This window comes from Eulemur rufifrons, chromosome 18 (assembly GCF_041146395.1).
Source record: "Eulemur rufifrons isolate Redbay chromosome 18, OSU_ERuf_1, whole genome shotgun sequence".
NCBI classification, from domain to species: Eukaryota; Metazoa; Chordata; class Mammalia; order Primates; family Lemuridae; genus Eulemur; species Eulemur rufifrons.
The window spans coordinates 16630114-16656956 of NC_091000.1; the positions used below are offsets into that span (position 1 = coordinate 16630114).

At 35.5% G+C, this 26843-nt stretch overlaps 1 protein-coding gene across 2 annotated transcripts in view; it reads left to right on the top strand.

Moving 5' to 3' along the window:
* The first annotated feature begins 1700 nt into the window (after positions 1-1700).
* Positions 1701-26843, top strand: part of BLTP1 (bridge-like lipid transfer protein family member 1) — a 173497-nt gene continuing 148354 nt past the window's right edge. Inside the window, exons 1-8 of one of the 2 annotated variants that reach the window (XM_069493730.1) lie at positions 1701-1734; positions 15933-16072; positions 17804-17920; positions 18845-18923; positions 20293-20357; positions 24284-24470; positions 25968-26049; positions 26446-26639. In XM_069493730.1, the coding sequence (XP_069349831.1) occupies positions 15976-16072; positions 17804-17920; positions 18845-18923; positions 20293-20357; positions 24284-24470; positions 25968-26049; positions 26446-26639 (821 nt within the window). In that variant the 5' untranslated portion in view covers positions 1701-1734; positions 15933-15975. Of the gene's footprint in view, positions 1735-15924; positions 16073-17803; positions 17921-18844; positions 18924-20292; positions 20358-24283; positions 24471-25967; positions 26050-26445; positions 26640-26843 lie in introns of those variants that run through there. The other variant, XM_069493731.1, reaches the window with a different exon arrangement.

The following is a 26843-nucleotide window of genomic DNA, read 5'->3' on the forward strand; positions in this document are numbered from 1 at the left end:
GCCCCCCTGGGTGTCAGTGGCCGCGGCTGGGGTCTGGACCTGGGGCGGCGGGCCCGGGCGGCGCGGGTAGAGGGTGTGGGCGCCGGCAGAACTCCGCAGGCCGCATCTGGCTTGGTGCTGCTGCTGCCGCCGCCGCCCCTGCCCAAAGCCCTAGGCGTTCCCCGGAGAGAGGCCAGAGTGGTTCCGGGCTGCCTCGGCACTCTCCAGGTGAGGGGAAGGGTCGGGCTGGGCGGGGTTGAGAAAGGCTGCACCTTTTTCCAAGGACTCTGGACCTCAGTCGGGTCAGCGTCCGAGAGGATTTGCTTCGTCGCGGTTGCTGGCTGCGACTCATATTCCTGGGTCATCCTTACCTGCAGCGCGGGGACCTATAGAGAGGGCGTCGGAGGTCAGCGGGAAAGCCTGGAAGGGCCATGACAGTCAGATGGTTGGCCAAGGGCTCGGTTGCAGGAGCTGTCCCTGCGGGTGGTGGTGAGGCGGGTGGGCGGCGCTCCACTTGTCGGTGTGTGGACTCGGCGGCAGGAAGGACTGTGCACCCGCGAGCGTGGGCTTCATTCAGCCTTGCTAGCTGCGGTTTGCGATATCCCGATACTGCTTAACATCGGGTCGGCTGACCAAGGGCGGTGAAGCCTTACAACCCTCCGCCCACCCGCCTGCCTCTTTCCTCCCCAGGTTTGATGTGTTTTGTATTCTGAGTTCGTGCTTGCTGCACTGCACTATGGAAGAGTACGCTTTAGCGTATTTTCCTTTTGATCAAAGCAAGGTGAAGAGAAGTTGATGTTCCTTTCGGAGAGTATTAGTTGTTTTTTTCCCTCCCCATTGGCCTTAGTGTTGACATTTGTTAGAGACATTTGTTAAAAGGAAAAAGTTATTGTCAATTTCCTCTAAAAAGTCAAGGGTTTTGTAACTGCATGTACATTTCAATTGGTTTCATGTTGCTGCTTTCACCCTGTGCATAGCAATGAAGTTGATATTCTAAGTTAACTAGACAAAGTTTAAAAATAGATGAATTAAGCAATATATTTACCTATTTAACTATTGAGTGGTGCATACGTTATGTGCGTATATTATCACACTTAATATAACAATCGTATTATCTAGGTTATTACTGTTCTCATTTTATAGATGAAAGAACAAAAAGCCTATAGCCCTAAAAAGTAACTTGTTCAAAGTCAGAACTGTGATTCAAACCAGGTAATCTGACTCCAGTTTACAGTCCCTTAATCAGTATGCTGTATCATCTCCCAGGCATCTCAAAGGTGATTTTCATTTGATAAAAAGTGTGACAGGTGCTGGGAATAGGAAGTAAACTAAGGCACTGTTCTTGCCAGCAAGGACCCAGCAGTTTGAGAGAAAAACTTTTTCAGGGCCACACTTTGGGTATGTTTTAAAGGTAGGATTTGACTTCCAGAACCCATTGATGACCAAAGTCATGCTCTTTCCATAAGTACAGTGGTTTTTGAAACCTTTGGAAGGCTTTAGTTGGGAGGGTGTCTTATTCTATTTGGAAACTTTAAACAAGGAAATGCAATATTAGAGTTTCCTCTTGTGCATTCATGTCTAATCAAATAATTTAATCTGAAATGGTTACGCTGCTGATAAAGCCAGAATACTGTAAATAATTGGTTAAAATGCTATTCTTTTCAGGTGTGTTAAGATGAAACACTTCAGAAGGGCCTTCTGAAGATAAGGAGAAGGAAAAATAGAAGGTTGCAGACTGTGGGAAAAAAACCTTGGGTAAATATTTTTGGCTAAGATTTAAAAAGATCAAATTTCCAGTTAAAGCTCAGGGAAAAGTCTTTTGACTTTCTGCTTCATTTGTGGTTTAATCTGCCTATATGATCAGTAAATGGGGTTGGGGTGGTGGTGATGTATAATGTGACCGGAGAATCATTTTACCTGACTTTCGAACTACTGATACCTGTTTGACAACTTAGTCGTGTACTTAGACTTTACATTGGCAGGAGAAAGCCAAGGTAATCCTTTGCTTGATTATCGGACTATAGAAATGATCCCTGAAAGTATAGTCTTCCTTTGCTTGATTATCAAGTGTCAACATGCTTTTCTCTTTTGCTTACTCTTTAATCTGCCCATGTTTTATAAAGGGTTTTAAAAAGAAATGAAGAAGATAGTTGACTTTTGGTTTGTTCTTCATAGAATATTGTGTGTGCTTGAACTCAAGTATATTTTTTATTATAAATTCTATGGAAAATCATAGAAAACATTAAACATTAAGAAGCAGTTTCATCTCATAAATATTAAGTATCATCCATGCTTATAGTAATAGGCAAGTGGTCTTCATGGCTGGAGAGTACTAGAATAGTGAATTTTTTTTCTATAAGGTAACAATTTTGTGAACTTATATATTTTCTTGATTTTATATGCAAGGATTGGTTTTTGGTTCACGTGACAGACTAGGAAAGGAGCATTACCAACATGGCAAATATTTGTATTTATAATACATTTTTCGTATTAATTTAGTTAATAAAGCAGGGTTCTCTCATGCTGCATTAAGGTGCAGTGGGAAAATAGGATTTTTTTTTTTTTTTTTTTTTTTTTTTTTGAGACAGAGTCTCACTCTGTTGCCCAGGCTAGAGTGAGTGCCGTGGCATCAGCCTAGCTCACAGCAACCTCAAACTCCTGAGCTCGAGCGATCCTCCTGTCTCAGCCTCCCGAGTAGCTGGGACTACAGGCATGCACCACCATGCCCGGCTAATTTTTTCTATATATATTTTTAGCTGTCCATATAATTTCTTTCTATTTTTAGTAGAGATGGGGTCTCGCTCTTGCTCAGGCTGGTCTCGAACTCCTGAGCTCAAACGATCCGCCCACCTCGGCCTCCCAGAGTGCTAGGATTACAGGCGTGAGCCACCACGCCCGGCCGAAAATAGGATTTTTATAAACTTTATTTTAGCATACTGCTTTTTACATTAAAGATAGTGACAGAATTTAGAAATTTCATGGTAGATTAGCAGAATTACTTTAATTTGAGAGAATTTCAGGGAATTTATATATGACAAATAGCAGTGACATGGTCAGATAGCCAACAGTCTGGATGATGAATTGGAGGGATGTGAGCTTGGAAGCCTGGGGTTCAGTTAGAGGCTGTTGGCGTAATCCAGATGGGAGATGAGAATCTAAAAGTACAGCAGGGCAAATTGGAATTAAGGGATGGAAATGGATTTGATAGATGCAAAGAAGGTAGAATGCATAGGATTTAGTGGCCTTGAGGGAAAGTGAAGTCAGGGTAATTTCTAGTCACTAAAACATGTTTATCCACATAATTAATGATTAATATTTATGGGATCAGTAGGATGAATTCTGATATATGCTTTGGGAAACTGAGTGGATTCTGGGGCGATTTACTGAGATAGGGAGTATAGGAAGAGCGATAGATTGGGGAACATGTTTGGAGGAGATGAGTTCAATTTAGGCCATTATAGTTGAGGCATCTGCAATGTCTAAGAAATCATTAGCAGTTGTATATATGGATCTGAATTAAGAATAAGACCCAGCTTGAGATATAAATTTTGGAATCACAGTTTATAGATGTTAGTTAAAAGCAATGGCAATGGGCCGGATGTGGTGGCTCATGCCTGTAATTCCAGCACTTTGGGAAGCTGAGCAAAGCAGGAGGATCACTTGAGGCCAGGAATTCAAAACCAGCCTGGAGAACATAGTGAGACACTATCTCTTGCAGCAGAGCAAGACCCTGTCTCTAAAAAACAAAAACAAAGCAATAGCAATGGATGAAGTAACTTAGGGAGAAAATGTAAAGTGATACTAGAAGAGAAATGAGAATAGAGAACACCAACATTTAAGGGTGAGGTGTATGAAAAACATACCCCGAAGGTTTGGGCCTGGAAGTAAGAGTGGGCAAGAGAGTCACAGAATTCAGTGCAAGAACTGAGTTTGGAAAAAAGGAATCAGTATTAAGTATCTATAAACATCAAATAGGATGAGGACAACTAAAGTATCCATTGGACATACCAATTAAGAAATTGTTGACCTCAGCAAGAGCAGTTTTACAGGTGCAGCCAGTTCACACTGGGCAAGAGATGAGGAAGTTGAAATAGCTGATATCATTTACTGTTTCAGAAAGTTAGATTGTAAATGGAATAGAGAAAAATATAGCCAGAGATGTGAGTTTGAGGGAGGGTTTTTGTTTTTTAAAGGTGTGAAGGATATAAGCACATTTATAATGTTTATTTGCTGAGGATAAAAAAACCATCAGAAAGAAAATTTGAAGATACAGGAATGAGGCAGAGTAATTGGTGAAGCAAGGTCATTGACCAAGATGGAGAGGATGTAATACAAGGGTTCAGGTCAGGAGCACTGTCTACTGAGACAGGAGGGAATGGATACAGACAAATTTGTAGGAGGCAGGGTAGAGGTTATCTAGAGTCCATACAAGAGACTCCTGCTTATAGTAGAAAGAGGAAATGGTTTACTCATGTAATCGTTAGCCTTATTGGTGAGGTATTGCTGACTCCTGATCTTTTTGTAAGGTGGAGGCAAGTGAGGTATGAACCATCGGGGTAGAGATACCTTGAAATGAAGCCCCACAACTAGTCAATTTGTGGTATGTAGAAGTGGGAGGACTAAACTTTTCACTCATGATAATTTCTGTTGATCTCTTTGTATTGCTGGCCAAATTAAGGAATGTGCTCAAGGTAGTAATTCTAAAAGTAGATAATGTTTAAAAATTATGGTTCCTTCTAGGTTTAGAGAGGTTGAATTTACCTTTTTTTACCCTATTAGTTGATACCTTTTCTACAGCTTTTTAGGAGTTAAAAAAAATAGTTCAATAAGTGTTTAGGTGAACCAGCATAAATTTCTGGATATAGAAGTGAGGTTTGCTAAAAGGCAGCATTTTTGTTGGATGATATGACTTAGATATTTAGAATTCTTCCACATATAACATGAAGGACCATTTTTGTAGCATAGATTATTTTATGATATTAAAAAGTACTTCACATTTGTTTAGTTTCCTGATTTATAGTGTTTGTGTTGTCAGTCACCATATCTGAATATTTCTTCTGCCTGGGTTTTGATTCACTTCAAACAATCATGTTCTTTGGCATTTGTGGAACTATGTTATTCATATTACCTTAATGCTTGCTTGGTTGTTGTTTATGCCAACCAATTTCTTCTGGTTATAAAATTCTGTTTTTATCTTACATATTATAATAAGAAATGAGACACATTTCGGTCATTGTTTACTGTCATGCGTTTTGTTGTTTTTAGCTTTCAGTTTTTTTGGTTGAACTGTTTTTTTTTTTTTTTTTTAAAGAACATTAATAAATAGTAGCTTAGCTACCACTGCTATAATGTGTTTTTTTGTCAAGCCCTGTACTACAAGTTTTATGTTTGCTTTGTGTTTGCAGTGCCTTCAGCATCTCTTTGAGAAAGAGATGCCATTTTACTAGTTGGAAACAGGCCAAAAGAGAGTCAATAACTTGCTCAAGGTATCTCACAGCTAAGCAAAGGATAGAGTGTATGGAGCCAACTTTCCATTTCAAATTTAGTTTTAAAGCCTGCTCTATTTCTAGGATACCAGACGATTTCCATTATTTCTGTTTGAATGTTATTTTACCGCTTTATTCTGTTGGACTTTAGGGTTAGTTAACCAGTGAAATTGTGTTTGTTGTGTATAGAATCCTGGGATTGAAAGGGATCTGGAATGACTCTTCCTAGGGTAGCAAGGATTATAGCTAATCTATTATTAAGAGTTTATGTTTATTGAGTGCTTTATAGGTGCCATGCACTGTAATAAATGCTTTATAAGTGTTATTGTATAGATTATTTGACCTAAGAGGATAGTTGTCTATTTTGTTTGCTTAAAGAAACAGAATAGGACACTATATAATTTTGATTTACACACAATGCTGTTGGCCCTGGCCCAAATAGTTAAGAAGTCTTAAGTTTTTTTTTTTTTTTTGCCTGCTATCTCCTATTTAAGATTTTCCCCATCCTCAGGGATCTGAGGCTTTTTGTGATATTTATAGGTCCTGAATGCTAATGGGAAAAGCACTCTAATACATCAGTTTATGCTAATAACAAGGCAATAATTAATGGCAATAATAATTAATGGAAATACCATAAATATATCTTTGCATTTTAAAAGAGAATATTGGTTAGTATTCTACTTAAAGGAATGGTGGTGGAATTTTAGGCTGTGTTGTATTGTGTTGGGAAAAAGTTTTTAGGCAGAAAGGGCCCTTCAAATGACTATACACTCGATGGGCAATGCCAGCCTTTTTGTACATTCTAATAAAATCTTAAATGTATAAAGTTTATATATTTCTTTTATGTAAGATGGTCAATTACAGTAGACACTTCTGTGTTTTGTATTATTTGTGTAGCATCATAAGAGTTGGAGCATCACAAAGTCATTTGTTTCTATTTAATGTCTTTAGATTAGTGAGTACTCAGACTAGTTGTGTCACTTTAGAAGCAGTTTTCAAGAATTAAACACTCCTTGAAACTTCATTTTGGATGAAAATGTTGTATGATTTGATTTGTGTTTTACTTTTGTTTGGGGATGTCCTTATGCCATAGGAAGGATAAACAATTTGGATAGTTCCTTTGTGTTGGTATTTACTGAGATCTTTGAGTCAGTTACATGGTTTCTTAATTGTTAAGGGAGAGGTAAATGATTTTGAAATTGGGAACCCTACAAAAGATATCTCAAGGTAATTTGTTACATATGTGCAGAAACCATGAAGCTGAAAAGTTTTCAAGTAAGTGTATGTTACATAACAGTTAATATAGATCAGTAAAGTTTGACCTACAGGTAAGCAATGTACAAATGTGATTGTCCAAAGTACATAATTCACAGAATTTCTGTTATACAATAATGGTACTGTGTGCTCATAGGTGCTTAATCTTACTTGATGATGAAGAGAATGTATGTTGAGTTCAAAGGAAAGTTCTAAAGTGATTTATTTTCCAACTCTTAAAACTCATGGAGTTTCCTTTATGGAAAAGGAGCTGTGATTAAATCCAGAAAACTTTAATATAATGATCTGAAGATAGGTGAATAGCTTTTACACAAAGATTTGTGACTTCATTTTTGCAGGAGGGATTTGAGTATGATTAAAATTTTTTTCTTTCATTTTATTATATTTGGAATTCTGTTATTAGAATGTTGAATATCGTCTTTACTTTTTTTGGTTGTTGTTGGCTTGGAATACTGTGTTGAGATCTTTTTACTTATTAAACTCCAGCAAATGAGAACCAAACTTTCTTGAGAGTAAAAAAGATCATTGAAGAGTCTCTTTGGTCCTGACTACATTGGAAATACTTGCTTATCTTTGACAATAGCTCATAATTATGTACTTTTTATAATGATGCATTTATTTCATTCATTTGTGGAACAAATATTTATTGAGAGACTACTGTATGCTGAGAACTTTGTTGGGTATTGTACACTTAAATGAAAAGGACAAGCCCATCATTAAGAAGCAGCTGTTAAGTGGGGGAGATAGATTTCTAAACTGAAAGTTATAATACAATGTGATAAGTGCTAAGATACGGGTAGTCATCCAAACAGCATTATTCAGCATCTTCTATATTGTCAGACATTCTATTAAAGATCATTATAAATATTCCAAATCTTATTCTTAATACTCAGAATTTTTTAGCTGGATGGTAGAATTTTTAAGCTCAATAAATATTTATTGAATGAATAAGCAAAAAAAGTGGTTGTGTGTTATATTGCACTGTCTTACTGTGTTGCTCCAAATAATCAAAATCAAATACTTTCCCATGACAATGCCAGGGTAAGCTATGGCTCTTCATAGCTAGGTCTTCTCAAGTCATAAGTAGTACTATGCAAACATATTCCAGTTTAAGCCTGAAAACCTCATTTCCCCCGATTCTGTTCAATTTATGCAGTGATAATTGTTTTAGAGGAGCAGTGTAGCCCTGGGAGGAGATTAACCAGGGGGCTGAACTCTCTTGAGGATCTGTGGGGGCAGGTGCAGATGAGGGTGGGAGGAATTATCATCAACCAGTTCCTCCCAACTCCCTTTTTTGAATTAATCAAATAATTCTCTCTGAAGTGAGATAGAGTTGGGGATTTTTGGGATAAGCTGTGGTGATGAAGGACCTCTCACCCATATTTCCTTTCAGCTACCACCCTGTGGCCATCCTTCTACTAGCTGTTATTAACACAATTTAAACATTAAGAAAAATAGAAGACGAAAAGGGGCAGTAGAAGGTAATGAGGATAGAACCAAAAAAACCTGGGGGTAATAAGAAAAAAAAAAGATTAAATTGAAGAGGTTTTAAATAAATATGAACTTGACTCATACTTTAAAAATATATAGAAGCAATTACATTCCTTCAGCTTTCCATCACAGAATCTCCCTGCATCTGGGTTTAGATAAAGGAAATGTTCCTCTTTCTGTCAAAATCTAGTTCTTGCACATATATATGCTCTGGATTGAAGCGAGATTTTTAAAATCTTAAATTTTGTGTGCTTTAGATTGTATGGTTTCATGGTCTCTTCCAAAGCACAGGTCCATCTTGGGCCATCTTTCTTTTTTTATTTTTCACTTTTATATTTTTTTAGGGACTAATTCTGTCAGCCAGGCTGGAGTGCAGTGGCATGATCACAGCTCACTGAAGCCTCAAAGTCCTGCCTCAAGCAATTCTCCCACCTGGGCCTCCCAAAGCATTGGGATTACAGATATGAGCCACCATGCTGGCCATGGGCCATCTTTCTTATAAAGAAAATTGTCCTCAGATTTCACAGGACTAGTTATAAATAATAACAAAATAGTGCCTTGGTTTGGGTTTCCCTGGAAGCAAACCCTGGATAAGGATTCAAGGGCAGGTAGTTTATTTGGGAAACAATCACAGGAAACACTGGTAGGAGAATGGGGAAGTAAGAAAGGAAAGGGAGATGTAAGCCAATAAAGGGCATTGTCCTGGCAGTTACCACTGTGGACATCTGGAGCTCATTTGCATTGGAGAATTGTTGGGAACCACATAAAATATCCCTCTTGGGTTATTGGGAAAATATTCCAAGCCAAAAGCAAGGAAGATTTGAGTGTTTATCCACCAGCTTTCTAGCCATCATTGACATTAACACTCTGGCATTTCTGGCTTGTCCTTGGAATGCAAGCTGAGCATGTATGTCCCTGCAGTCAGAAAGCAGCCTTCAGCTGAGTGTCACAGATGTTTGTAATGAGCAGTCTTCCTGTGTAGAGGTGAATGCCAACAGTATGTGGGCAAAATACGAATAGCATTGGCTTCCAATAGCAAACATTTATACAGTGTAATATCTATGATGTACCGGATATTCTCGATACTTTCCATATATGAACTCATCAATTCCCATACTACTACTCTGTGATACAGGTAGTATTAGTGTCCACATTTTACACATGAGGAAATGGAGCACAGTATTTTGCCCACAATTACTTAGTTCTGTAATCACAGAACTGACATTTGGACTCAGGTACTCTAGTACAGAGTCTATATTTTTAATCCATATAGTGGGCTGCTTCTGGAACAATATAGTCTGAAGTAGAACTTTTTGATTCTATTGTTTTTCTTTGATAACTACCTCCTCTTTCTTCCTCCTCCAGTCTCTTTTGTTTCAGCGTTCTTTATCTCCTTCCTTATTTAGCTATCCCCCTCCCAATTCTAGAACGTTATAGATATTCTTCCTTTCATTCTAAACTCAAGTCTGTAATATCAAATAATTCTTGCTAATGTGTTAACTGATATTTCTGAGGTTATGTGATGAAGGTTTCTGAATCTGATTTTGCTCAGTGAGTATTCACATTTTAATTTTTTTTTTTTTTAAATACAAGTATTTAAGAACCATAGAAAGAAAGATGTAATGGTAGAATGACAGATGACCAGGTTGGTAGTTTTGGATTGGAAGACACCTATTCCTCGGCCAGGGTTATAAGGACAGACCAAGAGATGTGTGCTTGGGCAAGAAAAGCCCCTTTCCTACCTGCCGTGTCCTATCCTCCAGCCATCAATTTCTCTTTTTGCTTTTTAAATTGTTGAAGAATACATATCAGTTGTAAAACATTTAAATAGTACCTACGTGTCAAGTGTAAAAGTGAAAGTCCTGCTTCACTGCTTTTCTCCTCCCCCCAAGTCTCCCACTACTCTCCCAGAGGTAAGCACTCTTGAGGCTTTGCTAATGTTTTCGAAGAATAAAAAAATACAGATAGTATATTATGTATAATACATACATTATACATAATGAATAGTTAGATTTTTTAAAAACATAGGTGGAATACTATACATTTTGCTTCTCAACTTGCCTTTTTCCTGCTAATATTACATACATCCTGGACATGTCTTGTGTCAGCCTGTTAGAGCTATCTCATTCTTTTAAAAAGGCTATATATTTTATAGTAAGAGTGTACCATAATTTAACTATTTTCCTGTTAATTGACATTTTTTCCAGTTTCTCAAAATTCAATATACAATGCGGCAGTGATTATTCTTTAAAAAACATCTTTATGCCTGAAAAAGTATTTCTAAGGAATAGAGTTCTAGAATTGAAATGTCCAAGACAGAAGATAATACATACACATTTATAGTTTTATATTTAGGCTATTAAGTATGAAATGTCCTCTTTCCTTAAGTACTGTATTTGACAGTTGATAGATGTCTCTGATATTTCACTTTGACACTTCTAGTTTTATTTTTCTTGTACATCCTCAGTCTTTCAAATGCACATTTTGGCTTGTGATTATCTTTCAAATTTTTTGGTGGAGCAATTTTTGTGAAATCATGGATAAGTCAAAAATTCGTGTTATTTTCGAATATGAGTTCTATCATGGAACCAATGTGGAGCAGACAGCTACAAATATCAATGAAGTGTTTGGGAAGGATGTGGCTAATGAACACACAGTGCATTGGTGCTTTGAGAAGTTCTGTTCTGGTGATTTTAATCTTGAAAATGAGCCACATGTGCAACCTGAGATCAATGTGGATAATGATGAGCTGAAAGTTGTAGTGAAAGCAAATCCATCTCGACCTACGCATGAATTGGCAACAAGGTTTGACGTTATTATTCCAACACTATTGGACCATTTGAAACAAATCGGCAAAGTAAAGAAGCTGAATAGATGGGTTCTGCATGAATTAAACAAGTGTCAGAAGAGAAATCATCTTGAAGCTTGCCTTTCTTTGCTGTCACGACATAAAGGTGAACCATTTCTACACTGTATTGTTATGTATGATGAAAAATGGATTCTTTTTGACAATTGAAAGCATTTGGCACAATGGGTGGATAAAGATGAAGTGCCGAAACACATACAGTCCAAAACTGTGTATTCATCAAAAAAAGCTAATGGTGTCTGTTTGGTGGTTCAGTGCTGGTATTACTACAGCTTCATGAAACCTGGTCAATCGATGACAGCGCATGTCTACTGCAACCAGTTGGATGAAATGAGGAGGATGCTTGTGATAAGCAGCTGAGACTGGTCCATAGAGATAGGCCAATCCTCTTACAAGACCACATGGCACAAAAAACAATGCTGCTCAAACTACAGAGGCCGGACTTGGAAACTCTCTGTCATCCACCATGCTCACTAGACCTTGCACCAACTGACTACCACTTCTTCCAGGCTTAGGACCACTTCTTGCAAGGAGAAATATTCAATTCTCAACAAGCTGTGGAAAACGCCTTTCACGATTTCATCGCCACTCACTCTCTAGGCTTTTTTGCTGCTGGCATATATAAGCTACTGTTAAGATGGCAAAACTGTGTCGATAATGTAGGCGCATACTTTGATTAATTGTACTGCCTCTTGTTTGGTATACAATAAAGTACACGTTTGATTCAAAATTGGACATTTCATATTTAATGACCTAATAGTATCTGGTAAATTGTTCCTCTTGAAGACTACCATTTTATTCCCATGAACTGTGTATGTGTACCTGCTTTCCCATACCTCTGCCAAAATAGTTGTTTGCACTCTTAATTTTCATTTATTTTGCTGATGTGTGACAAATGGTGTTTGTCCCTAATTGCTAGTAATGTGAATTATTATCTTTGTGAATTGCCTGTGTATATGTTTTACTCATTTTTTTGTTAGATTATTTGTATTTTTCATATTGATTTGTAGGATTGCCTCCATTTTTGAAAGACCAAATAAAGATTTGGAATTCTGTTTCTAAAAGTTTGTTGATGCAGTATTAGGTATTAGATAATTTTATTTCTTTATGCCAGTGGGAGAGAAATAAAATAGCTTGAATGTAGTATTTTATAAGATTTTATGGATAATTCATTTTGGAAAATAATCTTTTTATGGAAAGATGTTTCTTAAAATGGTGTTAGTAGTAGTGGTGGTAAATTAGGAACTTTGATAAATCTCTGAGTTGTGTTATGTTTGATTAAGCTACTTAACATTTTCTTGCTTTTCTTTATATATAACTAAAATAAGTGCCACAATTTCTTTACTAATGCTAGATAGCAGCTTTGAAATGAATACCATGAATTTAAGGAAGAATGAAGATGTACATGAAGATAACATGTAGATCAGTTATTTTCCTATATAATAGATAAAAATATCATTTAAAATGATAAATTTGAATACAGTGGCTTGTTCAAGGCACTGTCATTGATATTGTGGATATAAAGATGAGTAAACAGTCTATTTTGATCATAATCTCTCAGTAGAGAGAAGCTAGATTAGATTCAAGCTATGTGCATCATTGGCAGGAATATCACAGAAGTGAGGCTGTGTTCTGTTAAGAGGCGCACAATTTTGATTTATCCTCCTACTAATGGTCTTTGCTTTGACCACTTAATTAGCTTGGCTTTCTGAAAGTTCCTTTTTTCCCCTTTAGTCATTAAAATAAGTATTTCGGGGGGCATTATTTTGAGATGATGTGACTATTCTGTTGCTCATCAAAATTTCATTGATTATATTGATATGGACACATAGACACCTGCTTTATTAAATGGGTTATGATCCATTACTATCATTTATTTTTATGCTTAAACTGTCCTAGATTTTGCCAGCAGGAGCCTATTGAAGCTGGTGTGTATCCTTTTGACATGTTTCCATTATTCTTGGAGTACTTCTTTCCTTTCTGGAAACGAGGCTCATCTTTACTTTCTCTGCCAAAGTTATGGAATCAGCCATTTCTTGAAGGGGCTCTGTTTTCTTTTAGTTGAAAATGCTTTTTAGAATCAAAGTTTTCTCATTTTTATTGAGGTATTGCTGCTCTCAGGACCGGTTAGTGAACATAGGCATATACATACATATACAGTACATGTATACATTTACAGTTAAGTTTATTTCTGCATCCACTTACATTGAAAACCATACCTCCAGTTCTTATCCATCGTCACAGGGTTCATTCTAATTTTCTTCCTTTATATATTCTCCAACAGTGAGAAACTTGGCTCCCATTATACTTATATATTTACTTACATGATTAACGTCTCTCCCTCATACTCTGCATGGGTCATCTCCCAGGTGTATGCCCTCCTTATCGTGCTCGTGCTGTAACACATTACTCAACTTGCTCTCCTGCATGGAAACCCTACTTACCTCTTTTGGGTTTGGTGCCTTCTTCTTGGGTTCTGACATCCTGTGCTTGTCAGCCTTCCTGTGTAGATGCTCTTCTCGCTCCTCAGGCACTCATTCCTCTCAGCCTCTGAGACCTTAACCTGGATACTTCTCCTGCCCTTCTCCCCTCGCTGCAGATGCCCTTCTCTTTCCACCCAGGCTTCAGCATCCTGTCTCTGGCTTCTCTGCAACCGTATTCTCTTCTTCTCTCTCTGACTTTGACACCCTGAGGTACTGCTACTGCTCCACAAGCCTCTCCATCACATGTGATACTTAAATTGTCCATAGCAGGCTCTGATATCCTGTTCTAGGCCACTGAGACTCTTGTCCCTCTCTTCGCGACTTGCAGATGCATGCCTGAACTGTTCAGGAAGGGTAGAGGAAGAGGAAACAACCAATTTGTTTTTATTGCATTGTTTGGTCCATGAAGATTATGCAGTAGATTGTTGTATCAGTCTCCACTTCCTCTCTATTAAGGAATTAGTGATGCACCACTTAATGTGGCTGAGCAGAAAGCCATAGTTCCATTTGGATTCTCTGTGGCCAGCATTGCCTTGATTTGCTTTCTTTATAGAGAATATCCACTTTGGGAGCTTTATTAAGTCTTGGCCTTTACTTTTGTACTCGTTCAAAATATGTTCTTTTAAATATTGAGCCTTTATCTGTTGATTTCTCCTAAAGGCATTGTGTTAATCTAGTATTTGGGAAAATGTTGGTTAAAACTGTGTGGTACGGCAGTTTTTTGTCTTTATAGCATGAACACCCTCTTTCTATGTCCTCTTTGACTGTGGGATGTTATGGTGGTGGGTCGTGGTGATTTTGGATGAGGTCCATTTTAGTGGATAGATCACTTCCCCCTGTGTTTGATTAGAAACAGATTCCCTTTTTATGTGGAGACCTGAATGCCAGAATACATCTCTCATGGAACCACCTGGGAATCAGGCAGTCTTAGCATCCTCAGTGGTGTGCTGGCTAGACATCTGTAAATTGGTAAAAAATAATATGAAATAGGTACACATGTTATTTTCTGATATGACAACCATTATATAATATGTGAATATTTGGTTTTAGATTATAGGTGGTTTTTTCAAAGTATTAATATCTTTTTTTTATTTTTTTGCTTTAAACAATTTATATATATTACAAAGAAGTGAAGATAAGTAAAGGAAAACAATCCTATTTTTATTAACCCAGATACTTAACATTTTCTATGTTCTTCATTCCTTTCTCACATTTGCATTTCCATATAGTATCATTTTCTTTCAGCTTAAAAAATAACTTCCTTTAACATCTCTTGTGTTAACAGATCTACTGGTGACAATCTTTTTACTTTTATATAAAAATGTCTTTATTCTGAACTTATTCTTTTTCAAAAACCCACTTTATTGAGATATGATTGACATGCAAAAACCTGTAGATATTTAATGTATATAATTTGATGTGTTTGGAAATAAGTACACACCTGTGAAACCATCAAATCATCACTATCAATGTCATAAACTTATCCATCACCTCAAAAACTTTCCACCTGCCCCTGTTGTGTTTCCCCTGCCTTTTGTGATAGGGCACACAAGATCTATCCTCTTAGCAAAGTTTTAAGTGTATAATACAGCTCTCTTTGTGCTTAAGTCTAGCTCTTTTCCTCTTTCTAATTTATTATGAGGTAATTTTGTTATAGGTAGGTTGGGCTAGTCATATGGTACTACTGTATTATCAGGGAATATTTTTCATGTTTCTTGGATCATAAAATACAAACTTTTGTTCCTTTTTGTTCATTCTCGGTACATGTAAATATTCATACTCCTCCTGCTAGTGTGTGTATACACACACACACACACACACACACTTGTCACGTCTGGTCACAGTTTAACGGTGTATTGTAATTTATCTTGAGCATCTGATAGTAGGAGATATGCTTACTATCCAAACTCTACCTAGAGTGCATCTGAACAGGAAGATTATTTCCCTGTGGAATGATGGGAAATACATAGGGGTGGTAGAGGTTAAGAGGGATTTATCAAATTTAATATACAAAAATAATAGTATTAAGTGGTAATTTTTGGGACAATTCTGGATGAATTTGTTTAATGTAGATGGTCGATACTTATTGTTGAGATAGATGTTTTTGATTAAAGAATAATCACATTCCTCTTCTTTTGAGCCAGAGTATAGTAACTGAACCTTGTCTTATGTTTTTGTAGACTTGTGGACATAGTTTCTTGTTGTTTGTTGTATTTTTGCATTCTTGTCATAGAAGGAAACAAAGTGATTTATACTTTTTTTAAAATTAAATTTACCTTTTTTTCTCTTATATCATTTCTCTTGCAATTTTATAAATTTCTGATTATGAATTTAACGTTTGACTTCTTTCAGGTCTTTAGAAGCTAACAGAAGCAGTTCTGGAAAAACTTTAGTAATGGATCAAAGGAAGAATGACAGTATTGTCCCTAGTATCACTCAATTAGAAGATTTTCTTACAGAACACAATTCCAATGTTGTTTGGCTCCTTGTTGGTAAGTATTAACAGAAAAATTTTCTTCTACTTTATTGTGGTTGTGGGTTTTCTTTTCCTTTCTTTTTTAAGAGCTAGGGTCTTGCTGTGTTCCCCAGACTTGTTTCAAACTCCTAAGTTCAAGTGATCCTCCCGCCTCAGCCTTCCCTGTGGCTGGGACTACAGGCAGGTGCCAGCACAACTTTATTGTGCTTTATGTATGGATTAACAACTGTGAGATTTTAAGCAGTAGTTGACTGAAGTTGGAACACTTACAGTACCATTTATTTATCTTTAGGAAAGAAGATTTTTATGTATGTTTCTTGAATATTTGTTCTAGAAACTGTTTTAGAATGCTCTTTACTTTTTCTTTGGCTGCCTTCTTATCTGACTTTGGGGAGGTGGGACTTTAAACTTAAAACATAATGACTTATCAAAATAACTTTTCAAAAGAATTTTTCCAGAAACAATTTTTTTTTTTTGTCTCACTCTGTCGCCTGGGCTAGAGTGCTGTGGTATTAGCCTAGCTCACAGCAACCTCAAACTCCTGGGCTCAAGCGATCCTCCTACCTCAGCCTCCCAAGTATAGCTGGGGCTACAGACATGCGCCATGATGCCTGCCTAATTTTTTCTGTTTTTAGTTGGCCCAACTAATTTTTTCTATTTTTTTTAGTAGAGACAGTGTCTCATTCTTGCTCAAGCTGGTCTCGAACTCCTGACCTCAAGTGATTCTCCTGCCTCAGCCTCCCAAAGTGCTAGGCACGAGCCACCGTGTGAGCCACTGCGCCTGGCCTAGAAATCATTTTTATGGATAAATCATAGCACTTGCTACATCAAAGCTGTTACCATCAATCTAAGCTATCCTGAGAAATGTATTTTATTTTGATTCTCAGTGACTGCTTTGTTTTATCTATATTACATAATTTTTTAAAAAGTTAAAGACTTAATGTGGTGTTGTTAAAAGGTTACATGTTTAGTTGTTTCACATTACTTTTTCATAATTTAGAAGTAGTTATACTTTTAAAAAGGATCAGTAAGAGAAAAGTTATTGTCAAAACAGGTTTTTCTTATGTTTTGCCTCATGTATATTTATGAACTAGGTTTTTTTTGAGTATTAATTTTATAGGTGACTATAAATTTTTCATGGCAAATAGTTAAATTTAGAATATAATTTACTGTAGCATATTCAGTGATCTTCATAAGTAGGTTATTGTCTTATCAATTACAGCAAAATATCTAGTATCAGGTAGCCTATTTAATATGCCTTTAGACTAAAATTCCAACTTCTATTACTTTCTTAAAGCAAAGATTGCTGATTTAACAACCAATGACTTTTGTCTGATTTAAAAAATCATCAGCTTTCTTTTTTTTCAAGTGGCTGTAACCTGTTTCAGCAAATAGCTTGGGGATGAACTTGTGTATGAGTTTTTGGCCCAATATAGGTGAATATGTTTCACAATATTCAGAAATATAGGCTTTCTCCTCCAAGAATGTCTTTACGTTGTTTAGTAACTAAAACAGTGCAAAGCAGTGAAAAAGGAAACAGAAAAAAGGAAAGCAGACATGTGAAATGTTGCTCTAATTGATCTGATTGGAATTTATGGTTTTCTGGATAATAAATGAAGAGAAGGAGGAAAGCTGGATATAGTATAATCAACTTCTGGTTTTAAAATTCCAAGTACTAAATTATAAGAGAACAGATTACCATATAGAAATAAATCCTGTCATTTCTGAATTTATTTTCTCCCAACAGCTACCATTTTGTCCTGTGGATGGATTATTTATCTCACATATTATAATTCTCGGAATGTTGGTCTTATTTTAACACTGGTTCTTAACAGATTATACAAGCATGGCTATATCCATATTGGTAAGTTTGAGTTGCACTGAATTTTTTTCTTCCACATAATCTTGACATGTTGTTTTAGTCCATTTTCTGTTGCTATAACTGAATACTTGAGATTAATTTATAAAGAAAAGGAACCTTTCTTATAGTTCTGGAGGCTGGGAAGTCCAAGGCTTGAGGGGGCACATCTAATGAGTGCCTTCTTGCTGGTGAGGATTGTCCACAGAGTCCTGAGTTGGCACAGGGCGTTGTGTGGTGAGGGGGCTAAGCATGCTTGCTCAGATCTCTTTCTCCTAATGCCCCACCTTCGTGACCTCATTTAATTCTAATTACTTCCCAAAGGTCTCACCTCTTAAATACCATAGTCAGATTTCCTACCCACTTGTAAGTAAATTATAATATTACTTATAACTGGGAGGTTTGCCGATAGATAGGAGAATGTATTAGGAAGCTCTGTGCTTTGGAAAACCCTGAACCAGTGGGAAAAAGCAGGGGAGAGATGATTGGGTAGAACCATTCTAACTTGCCTTATAGTTGAATACCTCTTAGTGGACATAATGAAACTTCTCTCAGTCATAAGTAGTCTTCTATTAATTTGAGACAACGGCTAGTTTTTGTAGTCACCCAAATTAATGGAGAAAAGTGGTGAATTAGTCACTACTTTGAGTTAATTGCTGTGCATAAGTGAGAGCATTATCCACATGAAGCAGCTACTTAAACTAGTGTCTTCATATAGTTATTTAAAAGCTCAGTCCATATGAGCTTTTTTTTTTTTTGTTATATTGGAGAAAGAATGATGGAAAATTAGGCTTAGGGATATCAGAAAGAGAATGGAAAGAGATAATTTAATTATTGAATAAACTGAATGCTAAGATTATTTTAAGCTTTAAGGACTCTACTATATATTAAAACAATTGCTGTTTTGTTTTGTTTTTTTTCCTACAATAGGTTCCTTCTCTTTCTCTGTTCTTTCTGGAAAAGTCATGGTTCGTGAAATCTATTACATTACAGAAGACATGTCTATCAGGTGACAAAATAAATAAATGAAAAAGGACTCGTCTTAAACACACTTTTGAAATATTGTAAAAATGTTCTGATTACGACATTTTACTTAATATGACTTGCTTCTTCTAATAAAGCCATAAATCAAAAGCATTTTTTTTCAGTAAATCATACTTGGTGATTTGATATTTTAAAATTTTTTTATGAGTGGATTAATTTAGCTAAGGATTAGACTGGTAAAAAGTTTATGAAATAGCAATTTATAGAAATTAATAATCTCATTTCATTTCTGGATGGAAAATTGAACCATTAAATTACCTGACCATTTCTGTCATAGAGTTTATGGTGTCATTTGTTATGTATAACAAGGTTCAAGGATGTTGCTAGCCCTCATCTGGTAGATCCTTTTTAGAGATAATAAATTTGTGAAATTGTTTACCATCTGTTAGCAACTCTAATTTTACTCTAAGAAGGGAAAACAATCTGAATATAATAAGAATCTGAATATAATAAGAAATGATGTTTCAAGTGTTTCTTCTGTAAGCCTTGAAAGAAAAGCTTACTCTCTTTTTGTGCTTTTTAAAACTTGTGACTTAGATAGAATTTCAGTTTTGAATTAATTGAGAGATGTTAAGGTTTGGCAACACTTATACCTCACTTAAAACTGTAGGTGGCAACTTCTGTACTAGTCTAAAATTATTTCCAAGTCAAAAGTAAAAAATTAAAGTTAAGAGACTATAGGTCCCTCTTTCTGGGGTATGAGGTGATAGAGCATTTACAAAAAGGAAGAAATATGTTTTTTTTTTTTTTTTTTTGAGACAGGATCTCACTCTATTACCCAGGGTCTTGAACTGGCCTCAAGTGGTCCCGTTGTCTCGGCCTCCCAAAGTGCTGGAATTACAGGCATGAACCACTGTGTCTGGCCAGAATATCTTTTAAAATTTTCTTTTAGTATGCTAACATCCCCCTTTCAAGATTTGGGTCAATTATTGTTTGTATAATTTTTATGTTTTAAAAACTATCATTTACAAAGGAAAAATTTCACTGTTAGCACTTCATTTTCCTGTTCCATTACATTTTACCTAATTAGACAAATCTAATATTTCAAGACAACATGTTTTACATAACTATATACAATCTTTGTCAACTGAAAAATAAACTAAAAAAGAATCTAAAGCTATGCAAAGTCTTTTTTCCTTTTTCAACTAGAAGATTGTGAAACATACTTTATAACTCTTTGTTCTCAAAAAGATGTGCATTTGTGTATGCTAGTGTCCTTTTGACAATTTTCTGTATTTCCTTATTGATTATCCATTGTCTGCCTTTTATAATGACTAAGAAATGAGTTAAGTAAATTATTACTTAAGTTCTCATTTTGTAATCTACCTTGTTAGAATTCAAGATGGATTTATCATTTTTCGGTGGTGGAAAATGTATAACCCAAAGCAGAAGCAACATGGTGAGTTTTTGTTTTTTCATGTGTTTAAAATGTTCAATCATATAATGAGATTTTTCATTTATGGGTATTTAAATGTTTCACATTTTAGTGTAGATATTTTTAAATGTTCTGGAGTTTATAAAATTGAGATTTTATTACTGCTTGGTTAAAAATCAGTTTTTTTATGGAGTCAATTATTATTTAGTGTTGTTTCTTTTTGATATCATTCCCTTGCCCCACATAGCTTTTCCCTCTCTTATTTAATACATGATATAATCTTCCTTGAAGAGACTGGCATGAATGGATTAGTATTTGGTGTTTGTAGAATTAAGGAAATCAGAATGATTAGAAATTAAAATAACAGGCAGATTTCATGTCTGGGAAAAGTATTCTAACAGCTAGAATTATTCATTAAATAAGTTTGAGCAGAGGCTAAGTTTTATCATGTGATAGAATATTCTGAGGGAGTTTGAAATAGGCCCTTTGCAGTTTCTCATCTGTGATTTAGAATGGCAGTGTGTTAACAGCCTCCAATTTGTGATTTTTGAATATTAGTTGTTAAACCATCATTTTTTTTTTTTTTTGTTGAGACAGAGTCTCACTTTGTTGCCCAGGCTAGAGTGAGTGCCGTGGCGTCAGCTTAGCTCACAGCAACCTCAGACTCCTCGGCTTAAGCGATCCTACTGCCTCAGCCTCCCGAGTAGCTGGGACTACAGGCATGCGCCACTATGCCCGGCTAATTTTTTCTATATAGATTTTTAGTTGTCCATATAATGTCTTTCTATTTTTAGTAGAGACGGGGTCTCGCTCAGGCTGGTCTCGAACTCCTGACCTTGAGCAATCCACCCGCCTCGGCCTCCCAGAGTGCTAGGATTACAGGCGTGAGCCACCGCGCCCGGCCTAAACCATCATTTATACCTCTTTTCTTAACACGTGCTATAAGCATTACCAAGGGAAAAAATTGTCCTTAGGTATTCAATATGTTAATGCATTGAGACTCTTTTAAGTTTGTCCTTTTCATAAATATTAATAAATTATGAATTTTAGTCACATTCCTACACTATTATCCAATGCTAAATTTGTGAAGGAAATATTCTTGATTATTTTTTATATTTTATTTGGCTGTAAGCCTTAAAGCTGGCATTTAAATAAAGACACCTTACTTGTTTATACTGCAGACATGACTAAAAGTTATACCTAAGAGCCAAGTCCTTTTCTATCCTGGCATTTGACATAGTCACTCAACTTTGAGCAGGCCCAATATTTTTACTTCCAATTTCATTTGTAAAGTCTATCTAGTTTGTTCCTTAGAGAAATTTACTTTAAGAGCATATTTTCCCCCACCTGTCATGCTTCTATTAATCTTGCAATCTATTTGTTAAATGATTTGCTCTTTTTTCCTTACATGTTTAGTTAACATAAGCTATATTATTAACAAGATTACAGTGGAGCTGAAACAAAAAAATCCTCTTTTTTTTTTTATATAGCTGGTTTGTGATTTAAAAGAAAAATGTCTCTTTTTGTATATTTATGTTGGAAATTTTATTCTAAATTATTTTTAGTGTTTGGGACGTTCATGTGAACAGATGAAGCTGTAGTGGGGGTGGTGAAGTTGGGAAGTAGAGGAGGCCCATTTGACCTAATACCCCCTACCCCATGCTGTTTACCCCAGGATTCCAAGGGACAGAGTTTGGAAACAATTGATCTTCTCAAAACCTCTCATCAATTTGGAAATAACTAATGCTTTCAAAACCTCTCATTTTGCAGATGATGAAACAAAAATTCCAATGATTGTAACATGTAGAGCCAGAATAAAAACCTAGATCTGATAACTTCCCATCTAGTGCTCTGTATATTATAAAACAGATTTGTCAAATGTGGCCCAAATGAGTCTTGGAAATTCTTATAAATACTGATTGCAGCTTATGGGAGGAATGAAGACATTTGCAATATTCAGAGGCAACTGAAAGTTTTAAAGCTAAGCCTAATGGGATTGCTTCTTTAGAATTTTCTTAGAAATGTGGACTTGCAGACTAGAATCTTAAATTGTTTACAACTTTTTTTTTTTTTGAGGGAAGTAGTTACTTCATTTTGTCATGAAATGTTACATCTCCTAAAGTGAATTGCACATCACCAGAATATATACATGAAGTCAAGAGTAATTGACCTAAGTCTTTCATGAAAGAAGTAGTTTTTGATAAGAATTTTTATTTAACAGATATTTATTTAGAATTCACTTTATTGATCATTGTGTTAAGCTGGGATTTAAGAAAAAGGGAAATGGTTGCTACTTACACCTATTTGGTGGAACAGATGCATGTAAACAACCACAGTTAAAGGATAGAGGGAGCAGTGATGTAGGTTAAGGAAAAATACTGAGAACCATCCTCAAAATTTCTAACTTTGGTATGAACCACTTGTATGGTTCCAGCAGAGTCATGGTTTGATGATGTTTAGAGTTCTGGCCATTTGTCAGGAGGCAGAATGGTACATGGAGGGCTGTTTTGAGTACCCCATTCCTCAAGCAGCCTGCATGTTGATGACAGTGAGTAGGATTATGTCAGACAGATGTGGAGTGGAGAGGAGGGTAGCTCCGAAGTACTCTTCTGGCCTCTTTTCTAAAAGTTCAGGAGAAGAATATCACCAATGCAGACTTACTTTCATAATGAGGGAGGAGCATTTGCCTGCCTTATAATGACATGACTTGGTGCTTATTTCTTAAACTGGATTTTAAAAATTGGATAGCATAACAATAAGGAGTAAGTCTCTTTTTATGGACACCCTATGGTTTTATAGTTTCTAATCTAAACATTTTATATTTCTTCCTTTTGGAAAAAACCTGCATGCTGCAAGCCACCATATGCATAGACCACACGGTTGGGTCAGCTCTTTTGCAGCCTTTGAGGTGAATTACAAGAGGCTAGCCATTATCACCCTCCTCAGTTATTTTGAAATGGGTTTTTTTTTTTCTTTTGGTACATTTTGGCTACAGTATTGATGGTAGAATATACTATAATATGGATCATCTCTACTTCTGTATTTATTACTAGACCTCCACCACAGTTGTCTTTTTTCTCTTCCATGTCTCTTTGCCTGTTGGATACACTGTATGTAGTCATGCACTTTGTATTAGTATATTAGAAATCTACAGATCTATTTTGTACTTTTTATACTGTTGAATACTTATAATCAAAACTTTTACTAGGGTACTGAATAAATATAGTCTTATTAGAAAATAAAAAAAAGAAAACGCATGCATGATTTCCTTTGGTAACAGAAGAAAAGCACTTGCTGGGGTACCTTTCTTCTAACACTCTTTGGTTGACATGTGATGCACTGATTTAGATTATTTCCTCAATAGAAACAAGTGCCTCACCCACACTTTATAGATGGAGTCATTAATTACTGTTGTTATTTATATGTAATATAATTATGTCTTTTATTTGAGAAGATCGTTTGAAGTCTATAGTTCATAAAACCTTTGTAGTAGTATGTAGTTTTAAACAAAAATTAGTGTTTATGAGAAATTCTAGTTTCTATGATGCAGAAGTTTAATACTAATGTGATATTTAAATGCATCGTACTTTAAACACTTTAATATGTATATTTTAATATAAAATTATAGTTATATTAAAGCTTTACTTTTACTCTGTACATGTCACTTTATTGTTAGCATGAAAATCTTTAAATTTTGTCAGTATATCACTAGAATCGAGAAATTCAGGTTGTTTTTAGGGTGCTAAATTGAAGTATAGCAGTGACTTCAGCTTTTTTCTTTCTTTTGCCAGTGTTTTGTGTTTATTTTAATATACTTCTCTATATCATAGAATTCTCTTTTAAAATACATCATTTGAATTATTTAACTGTGGAAAAAGTTGTGACTAAAAACTTTGACTAAAGTTCTTAAAAAGTTGAGTGAAAACTTTTTTTGTAATTGGTGTCTTTAGATCCAAAGGCGGAAACCAGGTTATACATCACAGTCAATGACTTTGAATTTCATGTATATAATCGTTCGGATCTTTATGGACGCCTTCAAGAATTGTTTGGTTTGGAGCCAACAATAATTCCACCCAAGAAAGAGGATGATAAAACACGGGAAAATGGAAGAACAAGAACCCAGTCCAAAATTGAAAGGTTCCATGGCATACTTGAGTTTTATTAATCTCTAGCATTTAAACATAGAAATACATTGGCGTGATGAACTATCAAGTGTTAGATGTGGAGAAAGGAGAACCCTTACATACTGTTGGTGGGAATGTTAATTAGTACAGCCATTATGAAAAACATGGAGTTTCCTCAAAAAATTAAAAATAGAACTACCATATGATCTAGCAATCCTAGGAAATGAAATCATTATGTCAAAGAGATATCTACACTCCATATTTATTGCAGCACTATTCACAGTAGCCAAGATGTGGAATCAACCTAAGTGCCCATCAACAGACGAATGGATAAAGCAAATGTGGTATATATACACAACAAAATACTATCTAGCCTTAAAAAAGAAGGAAATTCTGTCATTTACAACAACATGAATGAAGTAAAATAAGCCAGACACAGAAAGAGAATACCACATGTTCTCACTATTATGTGGAATCTAAAAAAGTTGAACTCATAGAATTAAAGTAGAATGGTGTTTATGACGGACTAGGGATGGTGGGGGGTGGTTAGGGAGATGTTGGTCAAAGGATATCAAATTATTCAGTTAGAATTATTTCAGTTGGACAGGAGGAATGAGAGATCTATTGTACAACATGGTGACTCTAGTTAATAATATCTTGCTTTCTTGAAAATTGCTAATAGAGTACATTTTAAGTATGTTCACCACACATAAATAAATATGTGAGTTAATGTATATGTTAATTAGCTCGATTTAGCCATTCCATAAAAAAAGAAGAAAAAAGAATCCAAATTTCATACTGAGTCAGGAAACCTGGGAGAAAGAAGGGTAACTAGAAGTAGTGAGGTACACCTTAGTGGAGACGGCCTCAGAAGTGTGATTTAGGAGGCATCTGGTTATTGAAGAGATATGCCTTGCTTTTCATCTGAAATATTTAGTGAATTGCTGTGAAATTTTCATTTCTTAAAATTTGTGTACTTTGTGTATGGCCAATTTTCTTACTCTTGGCCTAACATTTTCATTTTTTTGAGAGGAAATTAATTTGGCTCAAGACAGTATGGGGTGGGAAGGAAGGGTATCAACTGGCTTGTTTTCAGAAGTGTGTAAAACAGTAGAAAACATCAAAGTGACTTATACCTTGATCATTTGTGTAATAACTTTTGCTGTCTTGTAAAATGTCATGTGGTAATGTAATAGGCGTGATGGTAGATGTAATGACAGCATATCATACTTTTGTGGTTTTCTCATTAAAGCTTGTCATTCTAAAAACATAGTTTTGTTATTATAGCTTGTCCATTGAAAAATTGGTATGATAGAATGCATTCCAAAAGACATGTTTAGGAATATTAGTATTCGCTCAGATGATCATTGTTTTGTTTACTGGAGTAGCCACTAGATGTATTTGGAAAGGTACAGCTGGTATTAATAATGTTTATTATGAGGAAGTAAACTGTGTCCTCAGGTATTAAAGTTAAATTTTTATTCATGTCAGTTTTATTTTTTCTTGTCAGAGTTAAAGTAAAGACAGAATCTCAAGACCCCACATCTTCATGGAGATCACTTATTCCAGTCATAAAGGTCAATGTGAGCACAGTAAGTAAATTCTACTACAATTACTGTTTGGTGGATTACTAATATAGAACTTTTATTTTTTGTAAATATAATTTTCATGTAAGAAAAGAAATTTTGTGGAGTTTTTTAGTTTCTATTTCTGTAAAGTGTGAAAGAATTATTTTAACATCAATACTATTTTAAGGCAAATTTATTAGACCTTAAAGACTTTTTATTCACAAGTGTTTAAATTTCTGTAAATACTTTAAATTTCTTTAAATACTGGTCTAAATTGACCAGCAGAATAATTTAAATAACATGTAGTGCCAAAGTGGAATCATTTAGTTGTTGCTTGAAAATGTTTGTTATTGGGTCAGCTAAGGAAAAAAATACGGCTAGAATAACATGGTATAATAACTCTTTCATCTGTTTTTTTAGGGACGTTTGGCTTTTGGGAATCATTACCAACCTCAAACTCTGTGCATCAACTTTGATGATGCTTTCTTAACTTATACTACCAAACCACCTTCAAGTCATCTTGACCAATTCATGCATATTGTGAAAGGAAAGCTTGAAAATGTTCGAGTCATGCTTGTTCCTAGTCCAAGATATGTTGGTCTTCAAAATGATGAGTAAGAAAGTCTTATAAAAATAATAAATAACTTCTTTATAGTTAATATAGATATCAACTAGAATCTTTATTGTCCTTTCAATTTCTTTGCTACAAGTTGTGCGATAATTAGGTATATATGTCTATTAAAGCAGTTAATGGCATAGTACTGCTTTATAGTATAAATGGACATGCTGTCCAGTGGTAAACTAAGTATTTTTCTGTA